This window comes from Monomorium pharaonis, chromosome 2 (genome assembly GCF_013373865.1).
Source record: "Monomorium pharaonis isolate MP-MQ-018 chromosome 2, ASM1337386v2, whole genome shotgun sequence".
Taxonomy (NCBI): Eukaryota; Metazoa; Arthropoda; class Insecta; order Hymenoptera; family Formicidae; genus Monomorium; species Monomorium pharaonis.
In genome coordinates this window covers 13,961,157-13,987,564 of record NC_050468.1, presented here as the reverse complement: position 1 = coordinate 13,987,564, position 26,408 = coordinate 13,961,157, and the positions used below count along the sequence as shown (strand labels likewise).

Here is a 26,408-nt window from a genome sequence, read left to right as displayed (position 1 = left end):
AATTATTTGATCAAATAATTACAACATAAAGTGACATGCCTTTTCGTTGTTTAATGAATACAATTTAACCGATTTAGCCAATTTAGCCGATTTTAACACAATATTTCTCGCTTTTTAAGACAATAACCAACTTTGAAACTTCGCAGATACACTGAGAAAAATATCTAGCAGTTCTGTCAATCAGAAAAACGTTGAAATATTTTAACCGATTGATTTTAAATAGATCTGGGGTTATCCGATGAAATAATGGATACCTTTAACTGATGAAATAAACTTTTTAATAAAATATAAACAGATAATAAGTCGCGATTTATTTATCCGTTTAAATTTATATACAATATAATCGGACATTGATGGGATAGAAGCAGATTAGATTTTTTTAGCATAACTTTTATTTAAGTAAATCAAAGGGATTCAACATTTTATAATAAATACTTATATAAGATTAGATTTTGTATATGATATGTTATAAGGTTTGATAAAATACATTATTTTCAAAGTCATACACTTTAAAAGAAGCTATGCTCAAAAATTCTAAAGGTGATATATTTTGGATGATACTGTACATTAGTAACATAAATTTACATTTTATAACTTTTATATTAATAGCAAATATTAAACATTTTATATTAATAAATATCTATAATTTTTCTAGTTTTGGAGTCAATACAAATTAGCATTAACAAATTAAAAGTTGGTACGCAATTTATAAAAAATGAAATGAGAGATATAAAAATATAATTAAATGCCGCATCTCGACAAACGGAAGGGAGAGCACAAGTGGCCAATATGTATATGCATGTTAAAAACAATACTTTTATTTTGTGTAGGTATATTCCATTTTTTACTTGAATGAAAAGTGATATAATAGAATGTTTATTATATATTTTAAAAACTTAAAATTGCAATAATTAGAACAATTATCTTTAATTAAGCCAACATGAAAAAAGTGTATTTCAAAAGCAGTGATTGTAAAACCTTCCAATTGTTTTGCTTAAAATAATAGTGTTTTATAAATTAACATTAACAAATACATATCCAGTTACATAAAAAGCATGCTTTGAAGACAAATTTAAAAAAATTTTATTTAAACAGAAGTCATTATGCACTTTACTCTGCCCATTAAGTTTTCAATATTAAAAATAATAATCTATTCTCCAACGTCATCGTACATTATATAATTTAATTTGTATTTCACGATTACAGTTTTACATTTATGTATTTATTTCTTCATGTATAAATCTTTCTATTATTAATTTCTGAAAAGCTTTTTCTGTTTGCCTTGCCAATATCCATACAATATATAATAGAAAACTAACGCAGAGACCATTTCGCAAAAGCGCTACGCGACAATAACACGGTATCTCAAAAAGGGAAACGCACCGCAGATTAATAACGACGACGTCAAATAGTGCGCTCTTGCAAACCAAAACGCGGCGCGCGTACGAAAATAATGCCCGGAGCTGTTAACTTTTGCGACTGGCACAAAGCCCGGCCGTAATTAATTCCTTTAAACGTTTGCCGCGCAATGAGCTCCTTTTGTCAGTCGGATGCATTGTACTGCACAAAAGTTTACAAACAGGTTGGAGCAGCAGCGCGATGTGGCAAAGGGCGACGCGACGTGACACGCTGTGCCTCACTATCAGACTGAAACGAGGGATTTTCATTCGCGTTGCGTGTGTCAAATGGAAACGATGGACCTCAATTTTACCTGGCGCATCCCTTTAATCACTTAATTGTGTTAACGCCCGATTTCTGCCGCGCGCAAACTTCCGGCCTACCGCGAAAACGCTCGTCGCTCGTTCTCTTTTAACCGCGACCTCGCACAATCGTAACGCAATTACCACGAGGTATACTACGGGTTTGTCACAATGCCGTACCCTTTTTTGAAGAAATGCGCGAAAATTCGCGACAAACGTTGAGTTTTGATATCTAGCGTAAAAAAAAAGATTTAAATTTGCATCGAGTCTTAAAGAATATTTTATTTTTGTTGAAAGGCCTGTTTTCAAGAATTTTCTTTATAGAAAAATATTGAAGCTATTAATTTAAGATGCAACTTATGTAAAATTCATTTATTTTTGTAGATTATGATGGTATTTTTAATTTTCGCTGGTTATTTAGTGGATGGCATTAAAGTGAAGACTGTAGATTCCTTCTGTGGAAGTGAGAGCTTCTAAAATATAAAAATAAAACATTTTGTAATTTATATGAGATCGCGTGTATCGACTAATCTAAAATTAATACTAAAAATTAAAAATTAAAAAAAACAACGGTTTTTTTAATATTAACATAAGATTAAAATATTTAAATTAATCATAAATTTAAACATAAATTTAAACATAAATTTGTTTGTTTTTATGTTTGAGGTCAATCAAATATTTCTACCACAATATTTCTACAAAAAAATTGCATCTTAATTACTTTAATATGTAAAAAGTATTCTTGAAGAACATGCCTTTTTTCGGACTTAACAGGATAGAATATCTCTTTAATAAATAGTTTGCTAGAGATTTAAAATATTTGATAACAATACGTAATGGATTATTATATGGACCTGAATTCGATTGTATAGAATTATTTGTTTTAGCGATTTGATTATGTATAAACTTTCTGAGAATTACAAAAGTGAACGAATTTACTAGAATATTTATTAATCAATCTAATAAATTTACTCATTAAATGTACGACACTGAAAAGAATTTAGTAATAATAATAAATCCTAGTTATTAAGTTTGGTGAAATAATTTTAATTAAATATTTAATTAATATAACCAAATATTTATATTTAGTAATCATTTGGTATAACCGATTGATCACTATTATATAATTAATATTTGGTTTGGTTACTAGTAATATAATTATTAAATATTACCATATTTGGTTAGATTAATCATTTAATTGAAATTATTTCGCTAAAGCTTCATTATTACTGGAACATATTTTTTGTGTAATTTTTTCATGAAGTTATGTGATGCACAATCAAACCCTTGATGTCGCAAAGGATAAAAGTTAACTGTTCCGATGTGCTGTAGGTCGAATTGATTTTCGCGATGCCGGCTTTCTCGATTCCTATACGCTTGCTTTGACCCTTTTGGGTATCAGAAATACGCGTATGTCGCGATCGCGTTGTGACCGGTGATAAAAGACCAGTTTTCCTGATATCCGTGGCCGTGTATCATCGCACTTTCTCTTGTCGCGAACTCACGCAGCACACAACGAGATGATAATAAAAAATGCCAAAGGCGTAATCCTGTCGTGCCGCACCGGCCGACAGCGCGTTTTCTATATAACAGAGTGGAGAGAGAGCTTTAACGGTTGGGGAAAAAGGAAAACGGTCGAAGGAGAGAATGAAGCGGATGGCAAGCTTATCTTATTTTAATGCGCGGCATGCGGAGTCTCATTCGCGTTGAAATTGACAATTATCCCGATCTTTACGCCCTTACCGCTTATTCGAGCTATTTCGACCTGGGCATAACACACAGCACGGTTGGTATGCCGCGAATTCTATTTAACCGTCGATAGCCATAAAGTCGTAAAACTGCCCTCCAGGCCGCCGCTCTGCCTGGAGAAATAACTAATTGAAGGGCATAGAAACAATACTGTGGACAAAAAGGGGAAGCGGTCTTTCCGTTGCTCCTGTCGCAGAGATCGACAATTTCTCCTGCGAAATATAATTATTGACCGCGAGTAAAAAACCAAAAAAAGGAACAGAAATACACGCGCGTTTCGTTGTACACTTTGTGTAGATATATATGTATATATATTTTCTTCGCCTTCGCGCGAAAGAAACGTCGCACACGCGATTCCGCGTTATGCAACGATGCACTTTGCATTTGGTCGCGTTTGCTGACTTTACCCGGAGGATGGGTGTAGGTTCATCGACACGCACCACATCGCGTCTGACGCTCCGCACCTGACTCCTGCAAGAAATCTGCAACGTCGTCGAGTCGACATTATGAGCGCCGTTCTGCACGAGTCGGATATAGGTACGCCCGTGTGCAAGGTAAATTAAAAAGGAATCGATAGGAATTCATTTTATGAAGTTATGAATTCGTAATCTTTTCTCAGATTTACATTCGTCGACTTGCTGCTCTCTTCTACTTTTATCATCTATTTCGAATTTAGTTCTCACCAAGGTAATTCAAAATCAACAAAGATAAATTTCTTTTTCTGTTTTCAATGTATAGTTGCCAAATAGTTTCATTATGCGTTGAGATCGAAAAGAGAAAAACTCAGCAATTTTAAAATAAATTTTCTAACTTGGAGTTTTTAATTCGTTGAAATTAATTTGATTGAATTTTTTTCTATTTGGAGAATATCGTTGAATAAAAATTAATAAAGTTTATTTCATTTATGTAATAAAAGTAATTTGCAGAAGACGAAGTCGTTACACACAAAAGGCATTTTGTTCAATTTAATTATTATTTTCAGAGCTTTATTTCATATTAAAGATAGGTTTTAAATACGCTTTAAAACAAATTTCAAGAGTAATTTTTTAAGAATTGATCAAAGACTTTATTTCTTCCCTAAATGATTATTAAACATTGTGAAAGTGTATCAAAAAAGTTAAAAAATTAAAATTTAAGATAAATACATAAGTTATTAAAATGTGTGTGTGTGTGTGAGTTCGTGACTGCGTTTTGTCATTTTGTATAGTATTTTTATTATACAAGGACGCAATTTAAAGAAACTACCATAACATAATATCATCTTGCGCGAGATACATTTATCGTACGTGTATTGTTCAGAGTTGCATCGTCTGATACGGAAGACAGTTAATTCTAGCCCGCGTCTAAATTCATGACGTCACAATGCTCAGATTGGACATAGCGTTAACCAGAGCAACTCAGAATTGTAACCGTAGAATTACAATCAAGATCATAAGCGTACACGAAGCTCTTGTTTTGCAATGTCACGGAAAACATCGACATTATAATTATTATTCATAAACTATATATTTTGAATATTTTGTGCTTTTATGTAGAAAATTTGAGATCTTTGTATTCAAAATGCACTTATAAAGATTAATATACTTTTTTTGCAATTCTATCCTTGTTTTACGTTAAATGATAATGAAGAATAACAAAAGGTGTATGTACATCTTTATAACACATGTAACACCTTTATAAGCGCGTTCTGAATATGAGCCGTAAACAATAATTGCCTAAAACAACAATTTACGTTAAAAAAGATTATTTGTATTCCAAACAAGGTATGTGGAAAATGTAAAATATAAATATTATATTACCACTTGTGATGTTTTTATTAAAACATCTCGTAATGAAATAGAGCGTAAGTTACACGACATATAAATTGTTATAATAATAATAATAATAATTTGTAATTATACTTAGTTTTTTGTAAAATGTTCAATTTAGTGTGATATTGAAAGTTGAATGCGAATATAACAATGCACAGAGTTATGACGCACGCTGTATTGTTAATGCAAATTTTTGACGGAAAATTTCTCGTCGCATTTTTCGACGATATTCCAAAGACGACGTCATTTTATTGTCAGTTTTGCGACACGGCGCTTTCTCTCTATCGGCGTTGCTTTTATTTAAAAAGGGAAATAAAAAAAGGAGAGAGAAAAGAAAGAAGGGTGAAAGCTTTAGGTCCGCCCCATACCAGGACTTCGCGTCGCCCTCATAAACTTCGAAAACATTTCTTATAAACGGCGGATGTTCCGCGGGGGTGAAATTCCTGACGGGTCTTATCATGGCAGAGATTTACTCGCAAGGACGGTGAGGTATAAAGTATTAAAATATCACGCGAATGGCGCATTCGGAAATTCTTGCTGCACCTAAAAGCAGAGACGTTGCTCGCGCAATATGAGGATTTTCTCTTTTAGACGGAATCGCTTCGCGGTAAGCGACTCTAAATTATTCGCTTCTTTATTTCCTACAAACTTTTATCGTATGCCGATTCGTACTCTCGTTTCCTTTTACTTTTTCTTTATAAATTTAATTTATAAACTTTATTGACTGTTACGACGCGTAATCACGCAAATTTAAATTTATATGTAATTAAGGGATCTAATTAGTAAAAATATGGTAAGGTATGAATAAGTCACATTATAAGATACTACATCTATTATGTAATTTTCAACTTATAAATTTTTTAGTAATTTTAAAGATAATTCTATTCAATATATTATATAATAATTATCATATAATTATAACAATCTTTTTCAATTTTAATTAATATTATTTTCCATAAGTTGCAGTAGATTTTAAAATTATTAAAATGTTGGCATTACTAACAATAAGAAGAAGGTAGAACAATTTAAGAAATTAATTTCAAATTACAAGAAACAATAAAAAAATTTGTTTACTAAAAAAAAATGTCCTCCGACTCCATTTGTTAATAAAACTTTGTAAGTCGGAAAGATCGCGGTATTTGATATTTCACCCTTTCGATCGAGATTTCACGCACGAGAGTAGGACATGTCTTCGGACGCGCAAGAACGTCTGCGTCTACTCTTATTGTATCCGATCATGTACAAACGAGGACAAAGCAACAACGGAAGAAGACGCGGGGGAGACATGACGGGAGACAAGGCGGGTGTGAAAGGGATCGAAAGGGGCGAAAAGCGGTAGGAAGCTGTACGAAGAGCAGAAGGGCGAAAGGAGAAGGGAGGTGAGCGCGTACCTCACCTGGCATACCGGGAGAGTATCGCGACACATTTTGATCGAATTCTTCTCGAGGTCGGGGAATGCCGGTATCTCCCGTAGATATTATTACATATTTAGGCGGTACGCGGCTCTCTCTCTTCTTTCCCCCCTCCTCTCTCTCTCTCTCTCTCTCCCTTTCGTTTGTCTCCCTTTTCGTTTCAGAGAGGTAATACACTTAGAGACGTATTCTCTCTCTCTCTCTCTCTCTCTCTCTCTCTCTCTCTCTCTCTCTCTCTTTCTCCTCTCTGTCGGCACGGTGCCGCGGGGCGTACATATCTGGCTCACTATACTTGCACTACTGGCTGTATCCTCATAGCTCTCTCGCTCTCCTCGCACAGACCTCGAAGGATCGCAGTTCTGCGCGATATCCTGCATATCTCGGCATACCGTCCCCGTCGTTTCCGACATTGTTCCCTCCGCCCGCCCCCGCGCGGCTCCCCGGCCCCGAACCCGGACGCGGAATAATCCCACTCGTTCGACGTCTACCGGGCCCGGCTTCCCGGCCGGATTCCAGTCGATTCTGGTACCGAGCTTGTGCAGGGTGAGAAGCTCCGGCATCGGGCATGATAATTGGATGCTTTTCCGTTCGCCCTCCCCTCCATTTGCTTGTCCCGTCGTTCCCGAAAAACCGTGACGAAGAAGACCCGCATAGGGTGCTTGATGACAAAAAAAAAAAGCGCGTTATCCGGGTATAAGATATTACAATCAGAATTGAGATATGCCGAGCAAATCTGTATTCCACAAGGATCCGCAAAAATTGCCTCACGATAAAAGAATATTATTTTAAATCGTATTTTAATTTGGTTATCAACTGAAAAATATTTTTGTTACGTTTATAATTAATAATTTAACTATTTCACTTACAGTTTATTAAACAAATAAGAATTAAGTACATAAGAAAGTAAAAATAAAAATTACAAAAATAGAAATTGAACGAAATTGGCCCGACACCTAATCCTATAACTTCAAATGAATCGTTTCTTTTTGTGGAGTAATATTCCCTAGGTATATTTGCTTTCTTTTTTTAAACACGGAAGCTAAATCACAGTAAGCTGTCTATGGCGTACAGTTGACGGAGTTATCTCGCGAAAATCGCACGATATTTGCAACAAACATTCTCTGAGTTATTGCAATGGGCCGTGCGTCCATCACGCGAGTTCACGTCGATGGCCCGGTAACGTCGAAATGCGTTTGTTGAATATTCAATGTCCAGTATCCGACTCCCCGGGGGACAACGACCATAAGCACTGGATTCTATTAGCAAACAGTCACGAGAACAATGGTGCGTCGTCGATGCGATTCCGTCGATATACAAGCGGCGAGTCGATGATCGAGCCCGATAAATGCCGGCCACCTTCCTTCGGCACATTTCACGGCGAACGTCCGTCCCGGGGATACTATTCGCATATCTAAATCCCGTAGAACGTCCCTGCCCGTACAATTCCCAGGATTGTTACCGGTCCGCAGGACCACTTGCCGCTACACTCCTTCGTGCATGACCGGCCCTTAATTCGTCAAGAACGCCGTTTCTCAACGTCGTACGTGAGCTAACAATGTCAAATCCAAAACATTCGAATTGCGTCCTATATTCTTTAACCCTCGGCCTTATTGCGTGCTGAAGTCCGGTCTGACCTGAATATCCCCGAGAAGTTTAAGGTTGCGTTCGGAAATATCACTTTCATTATTTTAGCCTTGTTTAACCATTGGAATAAATAAGGATAAAATAAATGGAAGCGCTCGGGTATAAAGAACATATTGATATATTACTAGTCGGTTTGTTACTTCTCTTTTCAAATTTTGAAATTTTACCACAATTTTATGTCTCCGTTCTTCAAGAGAAATATACTAATATATTGATATACATATTTAATTGTTACAAGTTGTGTGTTAACCTACCGCAATTTTAATTAAGAATATATCAATGTTGTCTTATTCTTTTTGAATTTCGTCTGGAATTACTTTTCTTTGGAAAAATTACCAATTTGATAAAACGTAAAATTCTGCAAATTTAGAGGTGCCAAGGCAGAATACGGATGCCCGAAAGGTATTCTACGTTTGACACTCGAATAAGATTTGAAGACATCGGCCTCGAAGCATGTGCGAGAATACGTCCGACATCGACGAAGATTTCTTCGACGCATTAGCATTGTTGCATTCGACTGAGCGAGACAGTGCGGGGAAGCTTTGTCGGATGCTGGACGCATGCATCGAACGAAAGCACGGTTTCGAAAAGACTTTAGCCGTCAGAATGCCGAAGCGATTTTTACAAAACGTCAACGCATCCAATGACCGCATAACCCAAGGATGTAGCGTAATAAAGTCTGAGATCTGGGACGGTGATCCTGAGATCATTTCTTTTCTTGAAGCTGACAAAGCGGAGAACATTGAGACGACTGATGTAAAAGTGTTCGAGGTCGACTATGAAGAGTGTTGCGAGGACGAGGAAGACGTTCCTAGGATCTCGATTCCCGACGAAGGATCCGCCGATGGAACTTTGTGCAAGGTTTCCTTATATTAAGTTCGGCCAGTTTATAATCTATTTATTAGGATTATTATACGTAAACGTAAAATCTCACGAGATCGATGTGATTGTGTGAGTGATTGCCTTCGAAAGTCGCCGCGCTATTGACATAAATAATGATGTCTATGTGTGTAAAATCAAAGATCTGTAACGGTGCGAAATTGGGACCCTTGATCTTGCTGGAGTGCCAGGAGTGTCAAGAGGCTTATCATCCGTTGTGTCATCAACCTCCGGTCATCGATGTCGATGTTTACGATCCTAGATTTGTGTGGCGGTGTAAACGATGCGCTGATATCCCATCGGTGACTGCTACGAGGGTTAAAGTTATGGAAAAGGGACCCATGGGGAAAGTTCAACGAAATAGTGATACGGTCAAAGAGAATGCGAACATTTCGGGATTGAGCATATCTGGAAAAAAGGATGGCGATTTATTTGTGAAGAACGGTAAGGTTTAAGAAGAACGTCGACAAATATTTGAGTTTTTTTCCTCTTATTTTCTTAATTATACACTGAGAAAAAAATGTTGTTAATTTGACTAAATTAAATTTCGTCTATTCAAGTATTTATATAATTCAATTAACTATATAAATATTTGAATTGAAATTTGTACATTTAAGTTAAATGCATAATTCTTGAACTGACAAAATTGTAATTTAGTTTGTCAAAATTTTGTCAAATTAACAATATTTTTTTTGTCAGTGTATGTCTTGATATACTTGATTTTTTTTTTAATATGTTGCGCGCGCGCCCGCGTGCGAGAGAGAGAGAGAGAGAGAGAGAAAATTGCATATTATTACTATTTCTCCACTACAAAAACTAAAATACTAACTTGACAGTAACTAAAATGTTAACTTTGAAGTAACTATAATTGAATCTTTTAATATAAATATAAAAGGTCAGCATGTAAAAAAAAATATATTTACAGATTCATCGACAAAAAAAAGAAGCATGCAATTATACGATTCTCCATTATTTGCGATGGACCTAACAAATACTTCGCAAAGAAATGGAAGTGTACCACTTTCCACATATTTACGAAAAAGAGTTGGATCTAAACTCTCCGTTACTCGAACTTCAATTAAATAAGAAGAACGCAATTCTACAAACGTTATCTTATTTCATTATTTTTTGTCTATATAAAATGATATAACGTAAAACATTAAAAATATAGATAAAATAATTAATATTGTAGAACAATGAAATAAAACGGATATAATTTTGAAAATAATAAGCTCTCGATATAAAGTAAGAAAAATGCGTATCATATAAAGTTATTGTATTTGCACTGTGTCGATACAAGGTGATTCATGTAACACAAACAATTTAAGAAATAAGCCTTTCACAAAAAGTATTTTAAATAAAAATTATATTGTTTCGTAGGATAAAATAAGGAATTAAATAATGTTATAAAATGTGATAAAAATTATTTATAAAAGTTGCTCTATTAAATATTTTATATAAATTATTTAATAGAGCATTTTATCATTTTATTATTAAGTTGTTTGTTTAACAAGTCTTATGGTTAATACTCGCGAAAAAATGGGAAGATTTATTATATAAATAATAACATTAAATGTCTGTATAACTCATATAAAAAGAAAAGAAAAATAGCCTACAGAAAATTTACTGCCTACTTTGTAGACTTTGAAGCTTATTTTACTAGACGATTATTTATGGTTATGTTGCAAAAACATTAACATTACTACAAAATATGAAAGTATTATAAAACTACTACATCATCTGGAAAAAGATCTCCAAAAGCCAAATCAGATTCTGTCAAAATGGGTAGAAAACATTCAGTCAGTAAAATGTTTGCAGAATGTCAGTAGATTGGCAATAGAATATCAGAAAATGTTAGCAGACTGAATTCATCTAAGGTCCCATTCTGTTAACAGTCTGTTGACAGAACCTGTTGACATTCTACATCAGCAGAAATCGAGCAAATCCTGCAAAACAGCAGAGTCTGCTCACTTTCTACCGCCAATCTGACGTCAAGTCCTGTCAGCAGGTTTTGCTCATTGTACTGGGACCTGACTCAGATTGGCGGCAGAAAGTAAGCAGGACCTACGCAATAGTAATCTGACAACACATTGTCTGCTTGATTTCTGCTGCCAGTCTACTAATGTAAAGTGTCAACAGGTTCTGTCAATAGAATGTTAACAAAATGCGGCCTCAGATGAGTTCAGTCTGTTAACACTTTCTGATATTTTATTGCCAGTCTACTGACATTCTGCCAACATTTTGCTGACTGGGCATTTGTTTTTAAAGCTTTATCTTCCCACATAAGATATCTATTGGATTTTTAATAGATACCTTGCTATGTTTAAGATCTCAAAGTTTTCTAAATGTTGTTTATAAAATATTATTAAACAACAAAATAGTATGCCAATATTAATGACTTCCCGTACATATTTTTTTATTGAAACAGATAATTTTAATAATTTTAAATGTATATACAAATATATATATATATATATATATATATATTTATAATATATGTACATTTATTTTATATATACAAAGCAAGGTTTAATAAGAGCAGAATGTTCTAGTTGTTCATGATAGTTTATTTGACAATCATTCGTTATGCGATACAAATAGAAATCATTCTTGCCCTGATTAAAATTAGTTGTTATAACTCGTTACAAGTTCATCACATACATAGAAATACACTTTTAATCACAATGTAGGACAAACCTGCCCTAAACCGATCGCAAGAAATATACACTATGTTACAAAGTGATCACATTCGAAAATACATTGGATGATGATTCGACCTACTGTGTTCATGTGTGTGTACGTATGTATGTGTAGGAAAATACAGCTATTTTATATAGTGACGTAAAGTCAGTAGCCATGAACAGAATGTTCGAGCCTTCGTTCAATTTTAGACACGACCGAAGGAAGCGACTTGTTAAATTTGGTTACGCGAGAGGACGATGAAAGTTCTCGTTCGTATCACACGATAGCCATTTAATCGCGCTCGTTTATTCCCTTACATTAAGGTCAACAGAGTTCAATTACCTTCGGCAATGCTGCAGGTTTCAGCTGGATTCGAGGCTCGATTGCTCTCACTGATTTATAGTACATGAAATTATGGCAAAGATAAAAGAGATATCAGAGTCGTTGGGTGCAAGTTTGATTTCGACATTACGGAAATTTTCAAATTAGATGTCAAAATTTCGCAAGCACAACGTACACATATGTAAACAAATTGAAATAATTAATTAATTACATTTAATATCGTACCAACTACATGTTGAAGGTTTTTTTACAAAATTTCAAAAAATCAGATCGGGATTAAGCGTAGCTTATAAAACTTATAAAACTAATTAACTAAAGACTTATTGTTATTTAATTCTTTACTTCAATAATAATTTGCAACTATAAAAATTGACTATTTGCTTTTTTATAATATAAGAATAAAGAATTTTTGTTCTTATATGCATTTTAAAATAAATTCTGTGATAATATATAATTAAATTTTTAGCATACTTAAATATAGTTTTAGTCTAAAAGAGAATGGAGTAATAGTAATCAGAGAAAATAATTTAAGAGATAAATCAAATCTAATTTGTGAAATGGAATACAGCAATACTGCTTTGTGCATATTATCACAGAATAATCAATTACTCAAATAATATTATCAGGAACGCGCAACTCCTTCGCGAGATCGTAGCGCTTTATTGATATAAATTTCGATATATATCGTAAATTAGAAAAAATATTTTAGTAGCAAAATTATTAAAAAAACACGAGTCGCAGAAAAAAATAGCTGCAACTCGACGGTGGGTATTTGTGTAAAGATTTCGCTTTAAGCTTGTATATTTAAATTGTACAACAAAGGGTGAATTATTATAGATTATTTAATATGCTTGACATATACTCTCATTTGTACAAGATAATCCGTATATCAGTACTAGCTTTATTTACAGCAAAAGAAAAAAAAATTTGAATACAATAGAAATTCTTCACAGATATGTTTAGTCATTTATCGCCAATGTAAAAATTCATGACGAAATTTTTAAATATGTTTCTAGAATTTTTACTCCTAAAAGCTTCTGCCGTAAGTGTGCGTTTATCTTACGGAAGCAAAAAAACAATTTCAGAGAAGATAACGACAAATAATTTTCCCTCTACACTTTATAGTGTTTAATCCCATTAGTTTGTTCGAATCACTTTGAGAGTGTGTTCATACATTAACAATAAATTCATGAGTAACAATAAATCGCAGATCGATTACAAAGCGCAATCACAAAAAAATTAATTACTAAATAAATGTTTAGCACAGTTCTCTTTGGAAGTATTATTTTACGATATTAATGATCGTAAAATTAATATTAATGAAATTGTACCCTTTTTAATCATCTAACATGTATTTTTTAAATCTTTGTCAAACGATAAATTAGTGCAAAATTTAATTACCACAAATTTTCGTTTTATAATAATTTTGAAACTTATTTCTGTTAATTAATGCTATATTTCTAAAAAAACATATATATATATATATATATATATATATATATATATATATAATTCGATACAATATTCCATGTTGCATCATTCATTATTTATCAATTAAATTAAAACACATACAGAATATTTCATCAATCACGTTCTTCTTTGAATAATAATTATATGAGGAATATAAAGATTTTTTTCAAAGAAAATAAATTAATACATAATTGCAGAATTTAAATCGATTAAATTTTAGAGATTAAAGTAGAGTATCTGTGGCTATAATTTATCTCACGTTTAAAGGTATTTTTTCATACGTTGCGACAGCAAAAATGTAATTTTTCAAAATTTATTCAAATTTTCTAGAATTATTTCCGTGTTTACTATTGTTTACTATTCGTAAAAAGAAATAACTGCAGCGTATTAAATTTTAATTTCAAAATATATTACAGAATTTTTTACTTGTTCAGTAAATTTTATTTACTCTAAAATCAATTGTAATAATTTCCAGTTGATAATGTTCAATTGATTTGATCAATACAATCAATTATATTATAGCAGTGACGTAGAGTACAAATAAGTGATAATAAGCACAAATAAGTATCAAAAATATAACGTGAAAAATTTAGGGGCAAAAAATTACATTTGATACAACTATAGATGCAGTTGTAATATTAAGTAATTAAAATTTCAGAGAGAAAAGAAATTTATAAAAAAAAATTAAATGGAATTTTAAAAATAATATTAGGTTTGTTTGCGTTGCTTAAAATTATATAAAAATTTAGACTTGAAATAAGATAAATACATGTTTGGAGATTAGCGAGAGAGAAAAAGAGAGAACACGAAGAGCAAGCAATGCTAACAGATTTACACTTTCTTCGATTTTGCTGTTATTTGTTCGTCCGATTCAACTTCAAAAAAGCAAGGCGAAATGCGGTAAAATATTTTGTCGGAAATGCCATTTCGAAAATTTTTTAACAAATGATAGCGACCTGTTGCGGTTGCATCCTGTGTATGAAATAATACCCTAATTTCACAATTGCATTTTTACATGAAAAAGTAAAAATTTATAAGAAAATGCGCAATTATTAAATATATCTTTACACGTACTCTGAGGAAGTTGACATAGTTTACAATCCATTAGAATTAACACGTTCCGTTAATCAACTTAATTATATTGATGTTTTCGAGTGTTTCCTTTATGAGAATGAAAAGCGTAATATGTAAAATATTCCGAATCGTTGTTTCAAATGTGTTCAAAGAGCAAAGTGATTGCTCAACGAACTATAAGACGCAAAAATCCCTAAAAATCATTAACGCGAATAGCGCGTTACTGACAATAAAATTCTATGATGTATCTTTAGTACATCACTCGAAAATGGTTTCTGATAACGGTATCGCTAAATTAAACAGGACTGCTGAGTGCATTAATTTTTTCTTATCGTAATATATACAAAAATGAGATTCCAATTATAATAGGAACTGAGATGTTACGCTCGACTGATCACATTCGCTGCCGTGTGCAGAAGAAACAAAGATGCGCTACTTCTTGATAATAATTACAAAAATTATGTAAAGCTACTAGCACACCTAGCATTATGCGCAACAAGTATACTTGCGAGAAACTAATGATAAATATACGCACCAACTATTCATTTCATTTCTTTTCCTTCAATAATGCATACAAGGAATCTTAACAAAAAATTGTCATATCAAAATATGCTACAATTACACTGTTTGTATGTAAAAATGTGCAAAAATGATATCGTTTAACTTGTGAGTGCTATCTAGAGTCACATTGACTATCAGCCTTCTACAACGAAATCCTAAGAGACACATTGCGATAACGTACCATCTGTTTATTACAATACTGTTTTGTTTATTGATGCAATATCAAAAGATATTCCGTGTAGATATTGCAATCTCAGTTGTTATTCCTTGACAGTCTATTCCAGCACGTACGCAACTTCGTCTCGAGCTTTTGATCATAGAATTTTCTCAATAGAAAAACATGTACAAGATTTCCAAAAAATTTATAAAAATTTCATCACATAATTTCTAACATTTTAAATAAATCACGTATTTTGTAAAATTTTATTGATTGCTTTGCTTTATTACAGATTACTATTAAAATTCAACTCATCTCCGTCAATTCGTAATTATATTACATTTTAAAATAATCACATAAAAAGTGCAATTTTTAATAAACGTAATCAAAGCATCAATATTTAACAATATTCAGTTACATATTTAGTTAAAAACAATTTAAAATGCAATTTAGGGATAAATGTTTTAATGAAAATTGTGTACATGTTATCTATGTTTCAAATAAGAGATAAACGGGGAGATTTCAGTCATAAAACTTGATAGAAACTCTTTTAACATTTGTTCTTATAAATTCGCGCGAGATATTTAGATATTGATCTTACCTTGAACGCACGCTGGTCCGAATGCAATCGTCGTTTACACATTCTTGTGTAACGACTGCTTGAATCATCAGTGTCTCGGTAATAATTACTATTATTAAACTATCGTATACTACATACAAACATAGGAGCGATTATCCTACGTTTGCACTTACAATAATGCCGAATAGAACGGCTCGTAAATTAGCTGAATTTATTATCTCAAAATCTATATAAGATGAATTAATCTCTTACAAGGTGAATGAGTATTAACATATACAATTTTCATTGTAAGATTTGTCAATAAGACGCAACTGTATAATGTCTTTGCAATAATCCAAAACTTTAATACATTCATTTAATAAACTTACAATTACAATATCTCAAAGTCCGTTTGACAAATTTATCTTATAGACTAATTTTAACTTATTAGATAAAATAGAAGTTTATTATAAAGCGAATAAAAGATCGCGACTAGAATTAATATATTCGACTAGAATTCTCACCTTGCAAAAGTCTATAAAAAAAGATTCAAAAATCTTCACAAATAATCTCATATGATGCGAGTAATAATATTCAATTTACGCTTAACGATAAATGCTGTTTGTATGTAGGATACTTTTTTCAACTATTATTTACTATAAACATACTCTATTACTAAACGATATTAAAAGGCCGTTACATATTTCATCGTTTTAAAAGTAACCAGTGCCACACTTTGGAAGCGCTAGATATTCCATTTTCATTTTTTTTCGAACCATATATCTCTTTACCCGGAATTATTGGTCAAATATCATAGTCAGTATTGTAAAAGAATATAAAAGTAAAGATAAAAATGGTATTGTTTAAATATCGTGAAAAACAAATTATGTTAATCTCAAGAGTAAAATACAATGTAATATCGTAAATATAAAACTGAAATAATCATGAAATTGTATTACATGGTATGCCAAACCTTCACCTCTTAAAAACCATAATTTATAGCACTTCCATGCAGAGGCAATAGGCACTTTAATATGACGACGAGAATGACGAATTATCCTAAAAGGTTAATCTATTTTTACGGCAGGTAAACCGTGACCTACGACCAGTTGTTCTTTTGGAAAGTCCAAAACCACAGTAATGTGAAAGCCCATATTTGCAAAAGCTATCACGTACTCACATAGCGAAAACCAACTAAATGCTGCTCAAAATAATAACAAAATATTATTTTTTATTACGCGTATTTTTAAACTATAATGATATATAACGCTTGTAATCATTGTTTCTTACCCAAGTCGTGACACAATAGTCGATGTTTCAAGAAGAAAATAACAAGACCAATTGTGCTGACGAGGCTCGTCATGAAGAGCGCTTGTTTGTACTGAAGGCTTTGTGCATTTGGAGTTATTAGACGACCCAATCTCACAGCGATCAGCATGTATGTGAGTGAGCTAATCATGAACACTATGAAAATTTTTTCGTGCACCGCTGAAACATTTTTCATATCATTTATTGATGTTCTATCCTTCAATTATACATTAAAGCCATTCTACAATAATGTAAACGTAGTCATAAATAATTTGTAAAATATTGCAAGATGGAATATTTTGTTTATTTTTATTAAAATAAATTAACTTTACTTTTGGCTTTTTATTCATAAAATTAGAAAAAAAGAAAATTTAATTGAGATTAAAAGTGTATTATATCTATTTCTGAACATACAAGTATGTTAATTTATATTTTTAATAAATAATATACATATAAAAGTTATGTTTATAACATTCTTCTAACATCTTTATTAAACAATATATTTTTATAGTTTAATTATTTTACTTGTTATTAGTTTTTTATTATAATATAATAGTAAAATTTAAAAATATTGAAAATTTTATTTTTTATATAAATAAATATTCAAGATAATTTATGCAATATTGCTATTTGAAACTAGTTATTCTGTCAATAAATAAATTTTATTTACACACACACACACACATACAGTAATCTCTATATCACAAAAAAACTTTACATAAATCATCTCGATTAATTAAAATACTTAAACAGATTAATTTTTCTGTCATTATTTCTTAATACATTTTTATTGGTACTTCTTGTTAATAAAATAATTTTTTAATCAGAAATCGTCATAATTTGTTTTGTATTCATTTCAAATGCAATATAAAATGATCTGTAATTATATCATAATTTTGAAAATATGTATAATTAGAGTTACTTAACGTAATATTAAAAAAAAATTTTAATTAAGTTAATGTGATTTATCGAATTACGTTAAGAATCATATGAATAAAAAACTAATTTAGTTAAAAATTACACTAAGATTAAATTAATTTAATTAATTAAATTAAAAACTAATTTAGAAAAATATTACTTATATTCAATCAAAAAGTTGTAATTTTTTAGAATATCATATAAATTTAATATTTTATTATTAAATTAAGTTTATATAAAATAACAAAAAAATACTGTTTATTGAGAAGAATATTTTTTATGGAAATATATTTCTTCTTTTATAATTTTTACATATATAAATTTGTAATTTTGGAAAAATGTTAATAAATTAAAGTGTTTTACATATTTTACAAATTAATTAAAACTAGTCAAAGTTAAAAATTAACTCGTTTGAAATTGAATAAGTTACGTTATCAATTTTTAAATTTTATTATTTAACTTTTAACTTTTTAATCAGTTATGCAATCCTGGGTGTAATGTATCTTTAAAATCTAATCTATTATATATTGATAGAATTGAATATATAACCGAGTCTCATAATAATTTATGACTATGTTGTATTGTAGATAATCTTCAGGAGAGTATATAAGTTATACTTACAATAATTTTCTCTGTTAGAAATGTACGTTACACCACATAAAGCTGATACCTCGGCAATGTTCAGCCAGTAGTATAGATTTAGGAGCCTGCTCCCCATAATTTTTAGAGGCACATCTTCAATGTTCTTAAGTATCTTGTAATAATATGAATGATAAACACTGGCGATAACCAGTCTAGGACCAATGTGTAATGCTATGCTGATACGCCATAGATACCTCTGTGGAGAAACACCAGTAATGGCTGAGATCGATGGAAGAATATTGTAGACCTTTAACAAACAATGGGATATGACTTATAACGAGAGTTTAGTTTATTGTAATGGCTGGTAATAATTGCAACAATTTATAGTCCCTTCTTATATTTAAAACCATCAACCATCATCTTAAAACTATCATATTTAGAACTAGAATAAAATAACAAGTTAAATCAAAATTAATGTTAATCTATGTTGATAGAAACAAATCTTAATATCTTAAGATACTGAGGGTCTTAATAAACTGGCTGACTTATAATTTAAAGACAATAGTTTAATAGACAATATGCTTTAAGATTTTATAATGCGCAATAACTATCTTAAATTGTTCTCAAGTCTTAAGTTTTAAGGCCTATTCTGTAACTCTTAACAGTGTTGAGATTGTTATACTATTGTTGCACAGCTTTCCACAATATAAAATACTTGTATTTAAGACTGTGTTTCAAGTACAACAAATATGTACAGTTTACATGCTGCAGATTAAAGTTGAGACATTAAATTATGATAAATATCCAGTATTGACATGTCTTGCCATTATTCGATATATTTCAGATTTAACTTTACAAATCAGTCATTCTATCAAGATCCCTAAGATGGTCTTGATGTAAAAATTGATTATGAATACCAATTAATATGACCTAATGTACAATTTTCACTTACTCTACAGTGAGTTTCGTGAATGTCATCCTGTTGAAATATGTACGCTGTGATGAAGCAGAACAACAGCGATGCAAGTGGTAAGCCAACTGTAGCCAGGCACAGCTTTCGGAATGACAGCGCGAGGTATATGGAACTTTTGTTGTTTCCAACATTATTCAGTTCCATATTGGCAGCGCCGCTCAACATCCTGGCATTTGTGCGCGAGCCAGCGAAAACTAATACGACAACTCGAAGAGTAGATCCCAGTCAGACAATATTTGTGCGGTGCGGACTCATGTTGCTCCTCGACCGTTCGACGACCGTTCGACGACCGTCGACGTCATTCTGCATGCCACATCATACCTGTGACAAAGAAAATGACAGATTACCGTCACTCGTCGACGCCCTTGGATTCGTTCGAAGTGAGATCACGCGGTGATGCTCGAAGAAGCATCGGCCACCCGTGTCGAGCGAAAGTGCGAGGGGACGACGAGCATTGCGAAATGCTTCTCCCCCGATAAGGCTAAATTTGCACAACGAGCGCGTTGATGACATGACCGCGTTGATATGCGCCGCCCCGTACGATTTATCGCGCGCGGAATTATCGTCCGATAAGAGCGTGGGATTCTTCGCACCGCGCGAATCTCGTAGTCGAGGGAGGAAATAGGATGGCACGGTGAAAAGAGCGGACGGTCCGTGCTCTCGAGGAGCGGATTGAAGCGCGTTGAAAATACGTAACGTTGCACATACATCGCATGCCAATGTCACGCGTCACAATTTATTAATACACAATTTATTTAGTGCATCGTATACCGTTCGGTATCGGCTCATTTCGCGTCCCCTCGCTTGATGAAAACGATTGATCTTGCGAATAACCTACTCGCTCTATAAATAGCGGGCGAAAGGGCGAACTCTCGTTCGGTCCACCATACTCCTGGTGCTCGTCTTGATCGAGTACCCGTTCCGAGTGTCACGGCGGGCACCCCTCCTGATCCCCCAATATCGGCGAGCGACAGCGGAAAGCGAAATGTCAACGCGTGTGACGATCCCTGACGAATGCGCAATGCCGAGCCACTGCGGACAAACCCGACCGCCTCTGATGACGCCCCGCGACTAACGACTCGCGAGCGTAACTCTCGCGAGTTCGATTTTCGATCGCGAACAACACCGACCGGCGACGAGCAGTCTCGTCAAGGAAAACGTTTTCCTGAGTCTCAAACGAGATCTTCGGTAACGCACGATCGTGACGATTTGCTCTCGCTTGTCACGATTAATCGTCTGCTATAGACGTCTGATTTCCCTCCCTCCTCCCTCCCTTTCTCAACATCCCCCTCGGCGAGATTAACTTCCGCGGAGACACTTTGCGCCCTCCGGTGGCTCTGGGTGGCTCCGGACCCTCCCAACCTCCCGTAGTCCTATGCCGTGCTCTTCTGCGAGTTTTGTTAGCACCAGAGAGGAACCCGAGAGCGGTCATCGAGTCATTTTAGATGTTTTCATCCATCAGCGCCTCTATGTACACAAAATGTGCACATTGAACTATGTACTAAAATATCTATGAATCACGATAGGTAATGTGCTTGACTTTTTGGGTCTCTTCTATGCTATGTCCACGTTTATTTGGTTCTGTTTCATGCTATACGGGCAAACACTTTACTCGTCGAACACACACGCGAACACTTCACTCGAAACCAAAGGCAAACGCACGACGCCGCGCTTTACACATGAATACGACCTCTGCTACGATCTCACATGGCTCGCGGGTCGTTTGTTAGCGCGACGACACTCTCAACACAACACCGTACCCGCGCACAATGAATTCTGAATACGCGAGACACGCACGGAGTCGACAGTACGTCTGACCGGCGCTGGAGTGGCGTACGTGACTGCTGCGCGCGGAGCAACGGAGCAACATGGCGGCAGCGGCGCAGGCGCGGCGAGTCAACAACGTCGGTCGCCTAGCAACGCCGTGTGGCGCCGACTAGCGCCGAGTACCGCCGAGTGTACCTACCAACGGTCACGTCCGCCGCTGCTGCCATGTTCCCTCACGCTCCAGTGCCGGTCGGACGCATTGTCGACTCAGTGCGTGTCTCGCGTATTCAGAATTCATTGTGCGCAGGTACGGTGTTGTGCTAAGAATGCCGTCGCGCTAACAGACGATTCGCGAGGCATGTGAGATCATACCTAACAGAGATCGTATTCGTGTGTAAACCGCGACATCGTGCGTTTGCCTTCGAGTAAAGTGTTCGGGTTCAAACAAAGTGCTTACTCGAAGGGGATATATTCGATAGAATGTTGCGAGTGCCAATTAAGTGAAGTGCTACTAGTCGTCGTGTGAGCATACGAAATTCTCGAAACGAATTTGTCTCTTCGTTGTATCTCGGCGCGTAATTTTCATTCAGTTTTCTCAACGCTTTCTTCGGCCTGCGTTTCCACAAAGTTACGTGACGTCACGCCACTTTCGTGCCAGGTTGATTTTCGCCTCCAATCAGACGAGCCATCCTTTTCACTTTTTCAAATGTAACGGTCGCGCCAAGTGAAATTCTCGCGCGCGGTTTACGTTTTACTCGTGTGTGATATATTATCCGTAATATCGGGAGTGCCGAATAAAGTATCGGACGATCGTTATTAATGTGTGGTTCGAGAATAGCAGGATATGATGTCAGCAGAAAGCGGAATCCATGGAGCGACTCGGTATTCCAGAAAAGGAATGTAGCAGTAGCAGCAGCAGCATCAGCAGCAGGAGCAGGAGCAGCGACAGCAACCGGTGAGTGAATTTTTATCAAATCAATTAATTGAATTTATATCATGTGGTATTGCACATTTATAGAACACGATTATGCACATTTGCAATTATACATCTCGAAAAAAAGATTAAGACTAGAAAATATAGTTATCGTAGATTTTTTCTATTTTTGCAAATGCAAATTAAAATTTGTCGATGTACTGATAGTCTAACTATTAAATGTGATCATATCGTGGCTATTTTGTCAATCAAAATATTGGATATAATGTATAGAATTATGTAATTTTATTACAAAGATAATTATATATATACTACAATTGTGCTATACGCGCCCGTTTATTTTGCTGTGTCTCCTCTTCTATTTCATATTCAATTTCTACTCTTGCTCGTGGTTTCTTATGCGTTTTTCCTTTTTTGACAACTTTCGGTCCTTTGGTCTTCTTACTTGTAGACGGCTTGATTAAATCCTAATAAAACATAAGTAATTCATTCCATTAATAACATATATATATATATATATATATATATATATGTGTGTGTGTGTGTGTGTGTGTGTGTGTAAAAATGTGCTTATTTTTGGAAATAGAAAATTCTTGCCTCAATATCACTAGCTTCAAAGCTGTCTGATAATTTAATTTCTTCCTTCTGTCCAGAGTCACTATCTTCATCCTGCACAATATTTATAATATAGTATTTATATTTTTTAAAATGTAATTTTGAATGAATTCATTATCATTTTACTTACCATGGAAAATTCTTCAATATCGTCATCATCATCTTCGTAGTCATCATCACTATCAGCTTCGATATATTCTGGACCATTTTGTTCAATTTCTCTCTCATCTTCTAATTCTATCTCCACCTCTTTCTCGAGTTCTCTCTCCTGCTCTTCTTCTTGCTCGTTTTCTGCCTCACTTTCTACTTCAACTTCAACAGCCTCAACAGCTTTATCAAACACTTTTTGTGGGAAATTGTAAATACCCTCATACTAAAATATGAAAAAAAGATATTAAAATATAATTAATCTTTACACAAATATAATTAATCTTTTAAATAATAAATACAAAATTCAATTACCATGCCCTTTTTCAATCTCTCCATGAGCTGTTTCTCGATTGCATTTTCTAGTTTTGCAGCAGTCAGAGCCTTTTCTTCTCTACGTCGTTCTCTTCTTTCAATCTTTCTCTGAAGCGGTACAATTTTCTTCTGCCGTCTTAACCTAAACTTTCTCATACGAATAAGGTACTGCGTGATTTTGAGAAACCTTTGCTTACATTTTGCTTTTATGAAACCAGGCCAGTAAAGTAGATTTTCATTAATTTGATGTATCGCCTTTTCAAAATTCCTAGATAGCTTAATTTTCTCCCAACTATTTTTAGGTGTATGTATTCTAAAAAAAAGTTAATGTTTAAATTTAAACTGAGAATTAATTTGTTTGTACTTATACTTAAAAGAATTTATAATTATAATATTAAGTGTTAATATTATTCAAGAATAGTACAAATGCTACACATTAGTGACTGTATGTTTTTTAACATGGTACACAGATGATACAACGTAATACTGTAACAAACACAAAATGTTCCAATTATAATACAGAGTTACATTGCTCGATTGTAACTGTAAAGTAAATTTTAAAAAATATAATGCAAGCATGTAAAATATATCAGTGTCATTAACATTACAAGACTTGCTTATACTTTTTAATCAAAATGTATATTTGTCTTAGACTTAAAGTTTTCACAGCCGTTGACGTTGCTTTCAATAGAAAGGGCTTCCAGATTGCAGTTTGTAAAACATTGGCGCAATGCTATACCAGGAAGCGGCATGTATCCAGAAGCCCTTTCTAGTGGAAGAATGTATATTTGTTTATTTTTAATATAAACAATCTAAATCTGTATATATTAATTATTGACAAGATTATTATTTAGTCATTAATTTAACAAAAACTCTAGAATTCTAAACAATTAAAATAAATCTAGAGTTTTAATTGTTCCTTATACAATGGAGCACAGTGTTAACGTTTGTGTATTCTAGCTAAAAAGTAGCCTGTGTTATTCATATATATATATATATATATATATATATATATATAAACTTACCTCTCTGCTGTTCTCATGTAAAGATAAATAATACCATTTTCTTCTCTAATCGTAGCATATTGACTGTTTGCAAGAGGACATGCAGCTCTGCTGCATAAACCAGTAAGATTGAACTCATTTCTGCAAAATCGCTGTGTTTTTGTGCTGCAAGAGACAATTATAATAATGAGATTAAAACTGTCGCAAACCTTTTATATATTTATTCATTTGTGTTAAGGACGTACTTACTTTACTTTGAAGGAACAAAATGATTTATTGATAACACTCCACACAACCTATAAAAGTTATATAAATAAAATCACGATAATAATCAGAATCAATTAAAATAAAGTGTTTAAAAACTTACGTCATCGTGCTGCATTTTACTTTACTGCTATTCAATTATGAGAAAGAGATAGAGAAAGACTAAATGTTATTGCAATTATAAATAAATGTTTTAAACACGCTTTTTAGACAATAACACGTGCGAAGCAAACCAAATATTATAGGTTAGATTCACGTTATTTTGTATATCCAACTAAAGATGACAGCAGTAACATTACTTAAACGTCGATAAAGTAGAAAACACTACTCAATTGATACATATGGGTTGATTAATGCAAAATACAGTGATGAACAGCGAGAAATCTGAGAGCGGTTATCCTGTTGTCTGTGCTGCGATTCCGAAATTAGAGCCCGAGCATACTCATGCATGCACACATCGCGCTCCGTCTGTTCGTGAGGACTGTGTGTCGTCGCGCGCACACGCGCTCTGCTGTGGCCTACGTGACCTACGTTCGGCCGAGCTGAGACTGGCCGAATGTAGGTTACGTAGGTCGTAGCAGAGCCTGCAGAGCGCGCGACGACTCGCGGATAGACGGAGCGCGATGGCGCGTGAGTGTGCTTTTGAGCTCGGAATCACAGCACAGTATGAAGGTTCGTATTCCGTGCTATATGTCTATATGATTCTTTGGTTCTGTTTCATGCTGTATCCATGAAGTGTAAATACTTGTAGTGGATATGAGATCGAAGTTAAACTGCTGTACAACGGTTGAAACCAAACTGTTCTTGCAAAAGTGTTTTGCAAAATTATGATGAGAATATCACTTGCGCGCGAATGCTTTGGAGAGTACAGCTAGAATCTCTTCCGGGGCTCGATTATAAATAAATTAATATTTTCCATAAATTATTCGTCTAAACATTGGTCTTGCATCTATACATTTTAGTGTACAAAATGCGAAAATATTTGTTAACGATTGTTTATTTTACGTTTTTCTGTGCGTGCGGATACTTTATTCGATTATTAAAAAATAAATTCTTTCTAACATCATTGACCTCAAGGATTGTTCTTGTACATTTCTCACAAAACCATTCCTATAAAAATTTATTATCATACATATTTTATGAAGACCTATCGTATTTCTAAAGCATTCTCGAGTATTGCTGTGAAACAGTTACAGTGGAAGAACTGCTAGACATCGCGTGACGTCATGATTCATGATATTATGAGTATACTGAATTTCAATTTAGATCACAGTTAAGGAGGTTTATGCACGACTCTTTAGTCAATAGACATGAATTTTCTAAACTATTATTTTATTTATATACAAGTACATAAATAAATAATAACAAATAAATTATTTTTAAAATAAATTAAATAAAATTAAAGTATTTTTTTAATACCAATATGATTTGAGTTCTGTAAATGTCATTTAAATTTGACAATTTAGCCTATTCTTAAAGAAAAGGATTTAGATTAGTTTTACATGTAAATTTGCCAAACAAAGTGGTAGAATAATACAAAT

At 33.5% G+C, this 26,408-nt stretch overlaps 3 protein-coding genes across 3 annotated transcripts; 1 reads left to right on the top strand and 2 right to left on the bottom strand.

The window, feature by feature from the left end:
* The first annotated feature begins 6,314 nt into the window (after positions 1-6,314).
* Positions 6,315-9,752, top strand: LOC105829355 (integrator complex subunit 12-like). Its single transcript, XM_012668120.3, has 2 exons — positions 6,315-9,177; positions 9,339-9,752. Exons 1-2 carry the CDS (start codon positions 8,770-8,772, stop codon positions 9,648-9,650), a joined length of 720 nt encoding a protein of 239 aa, XP_012523574.1. The 5' UTR covers positions 6,315-8,769; the 3' UTR covers positions 9,651-9,752.
* A 4,362-nt stretch (positions 9,753-14,114) lies between these two features.
* On the bottom strand, positions 14,115-21,124 carry LOC105829356 (post-GPI attachment to proteins factor 2-like). Its single transcript, XM_012668121.3, has 5 exons — positions 20,660-21,124; positions 19,801-20,142; positions 18,888-19,155; positions 17,331-17,528; positions 14,115-17,241 (listed from the first exon to the last, which is right to left on the bottom strand). The coding sequence occupies exons 2-5, from the start codon at positions 19,984-19,986 to the stop codon at positions 17,108-17,110; spliced, it is 786 nt and encodes a 261-aa protein (XP_012523575.1). The 5' UTR covers positions 19,987-20,142; positions 20,660-21,124; the 3' UTR covers positions 14,115-17,107.
* A 1,661-nt stretch (positions 21,125-22,785) lies between these two features.
* On the bottom strand, positions 22,786-25,164 carry LOC105836634 (protein MAK16 homolog). Its single transcript, XM_036283078.1, has 7 exons — positions 24,971-25,164; positions 24,853-24,899; positions 24,625-24,768; positions 23,600-23,912; positions 23,268-23,510; positions 23,120-23,191; positions 22,786-22,989 (listed from the first exon to the last, which is right to left on the bottom strand). Exons 1-7 carry the CDS (start codon positions 24,983-24,985, stop codon positions 22,834-22,836), a joined length of 990 nt encoding a protein of 329 aa, XP_036138971.1. The 5' UTR covers positions 24,986-25,164; the 3' UTR covers positions 22,786-22,833.
* Between the last annotated feature and the right edge of the window lie 1,244 nt (positions 25,165-26,408).

Bases quoted from the DNA above. Each gene is read 5' to 3' on its own strand.
- LOC105829355 (XM_012668120.3), top strand. From the start codon at position 8,770: ATGTGCGAGAATACGTCCGACATCGACGAAGATTTCTTCGACGCATTA. The intron at 9,178-9,338 runs GTTTCCTTATAT...GTAAAATCAAAG, and splicing joins CCGATGGAACTTTGTGCAAG to ATCTGTAACGGTGCGAAATT.
- LOC105829356 (XM_012668121.3), bottom strand. From the start codon at position 19,986: ATGTTGAGCGGCGCTGCCAATATGGAACTGAATAATGTTGGAAACAAC. The intron at 17,529-18,887 runs GTAAGTATAACT...AAAATGTTTCAG, and splicing joins TTCTAACAGAGAAAATTATT to CGGTGCACGAAAAAATTTTC. The intron at 17,242-17,330 runs GTAAGAAACAAT...TATTTTGAGCAG, and splicing joins ACTATTGTGTCACGACTTGG to CATTTAGTTGGTTTTCGCTA.
- LOC105836634 (XM_036283078.1), bottom strand. The intron at 23,913-24,624 runs GTAAGTTTATAT...ACTTTTTTTTAG, and splicing joins TACATGAGAACAGCAGAGAG to AATACATACACCTAAAAATA. The intron at 22,990-23,119 runs GCAAGAATTTTC...ATGTTTTATTAG, and splicing joins TTGAAGCTAGTGATATTGAG to GATTTAATCAAGCCGTCTAC.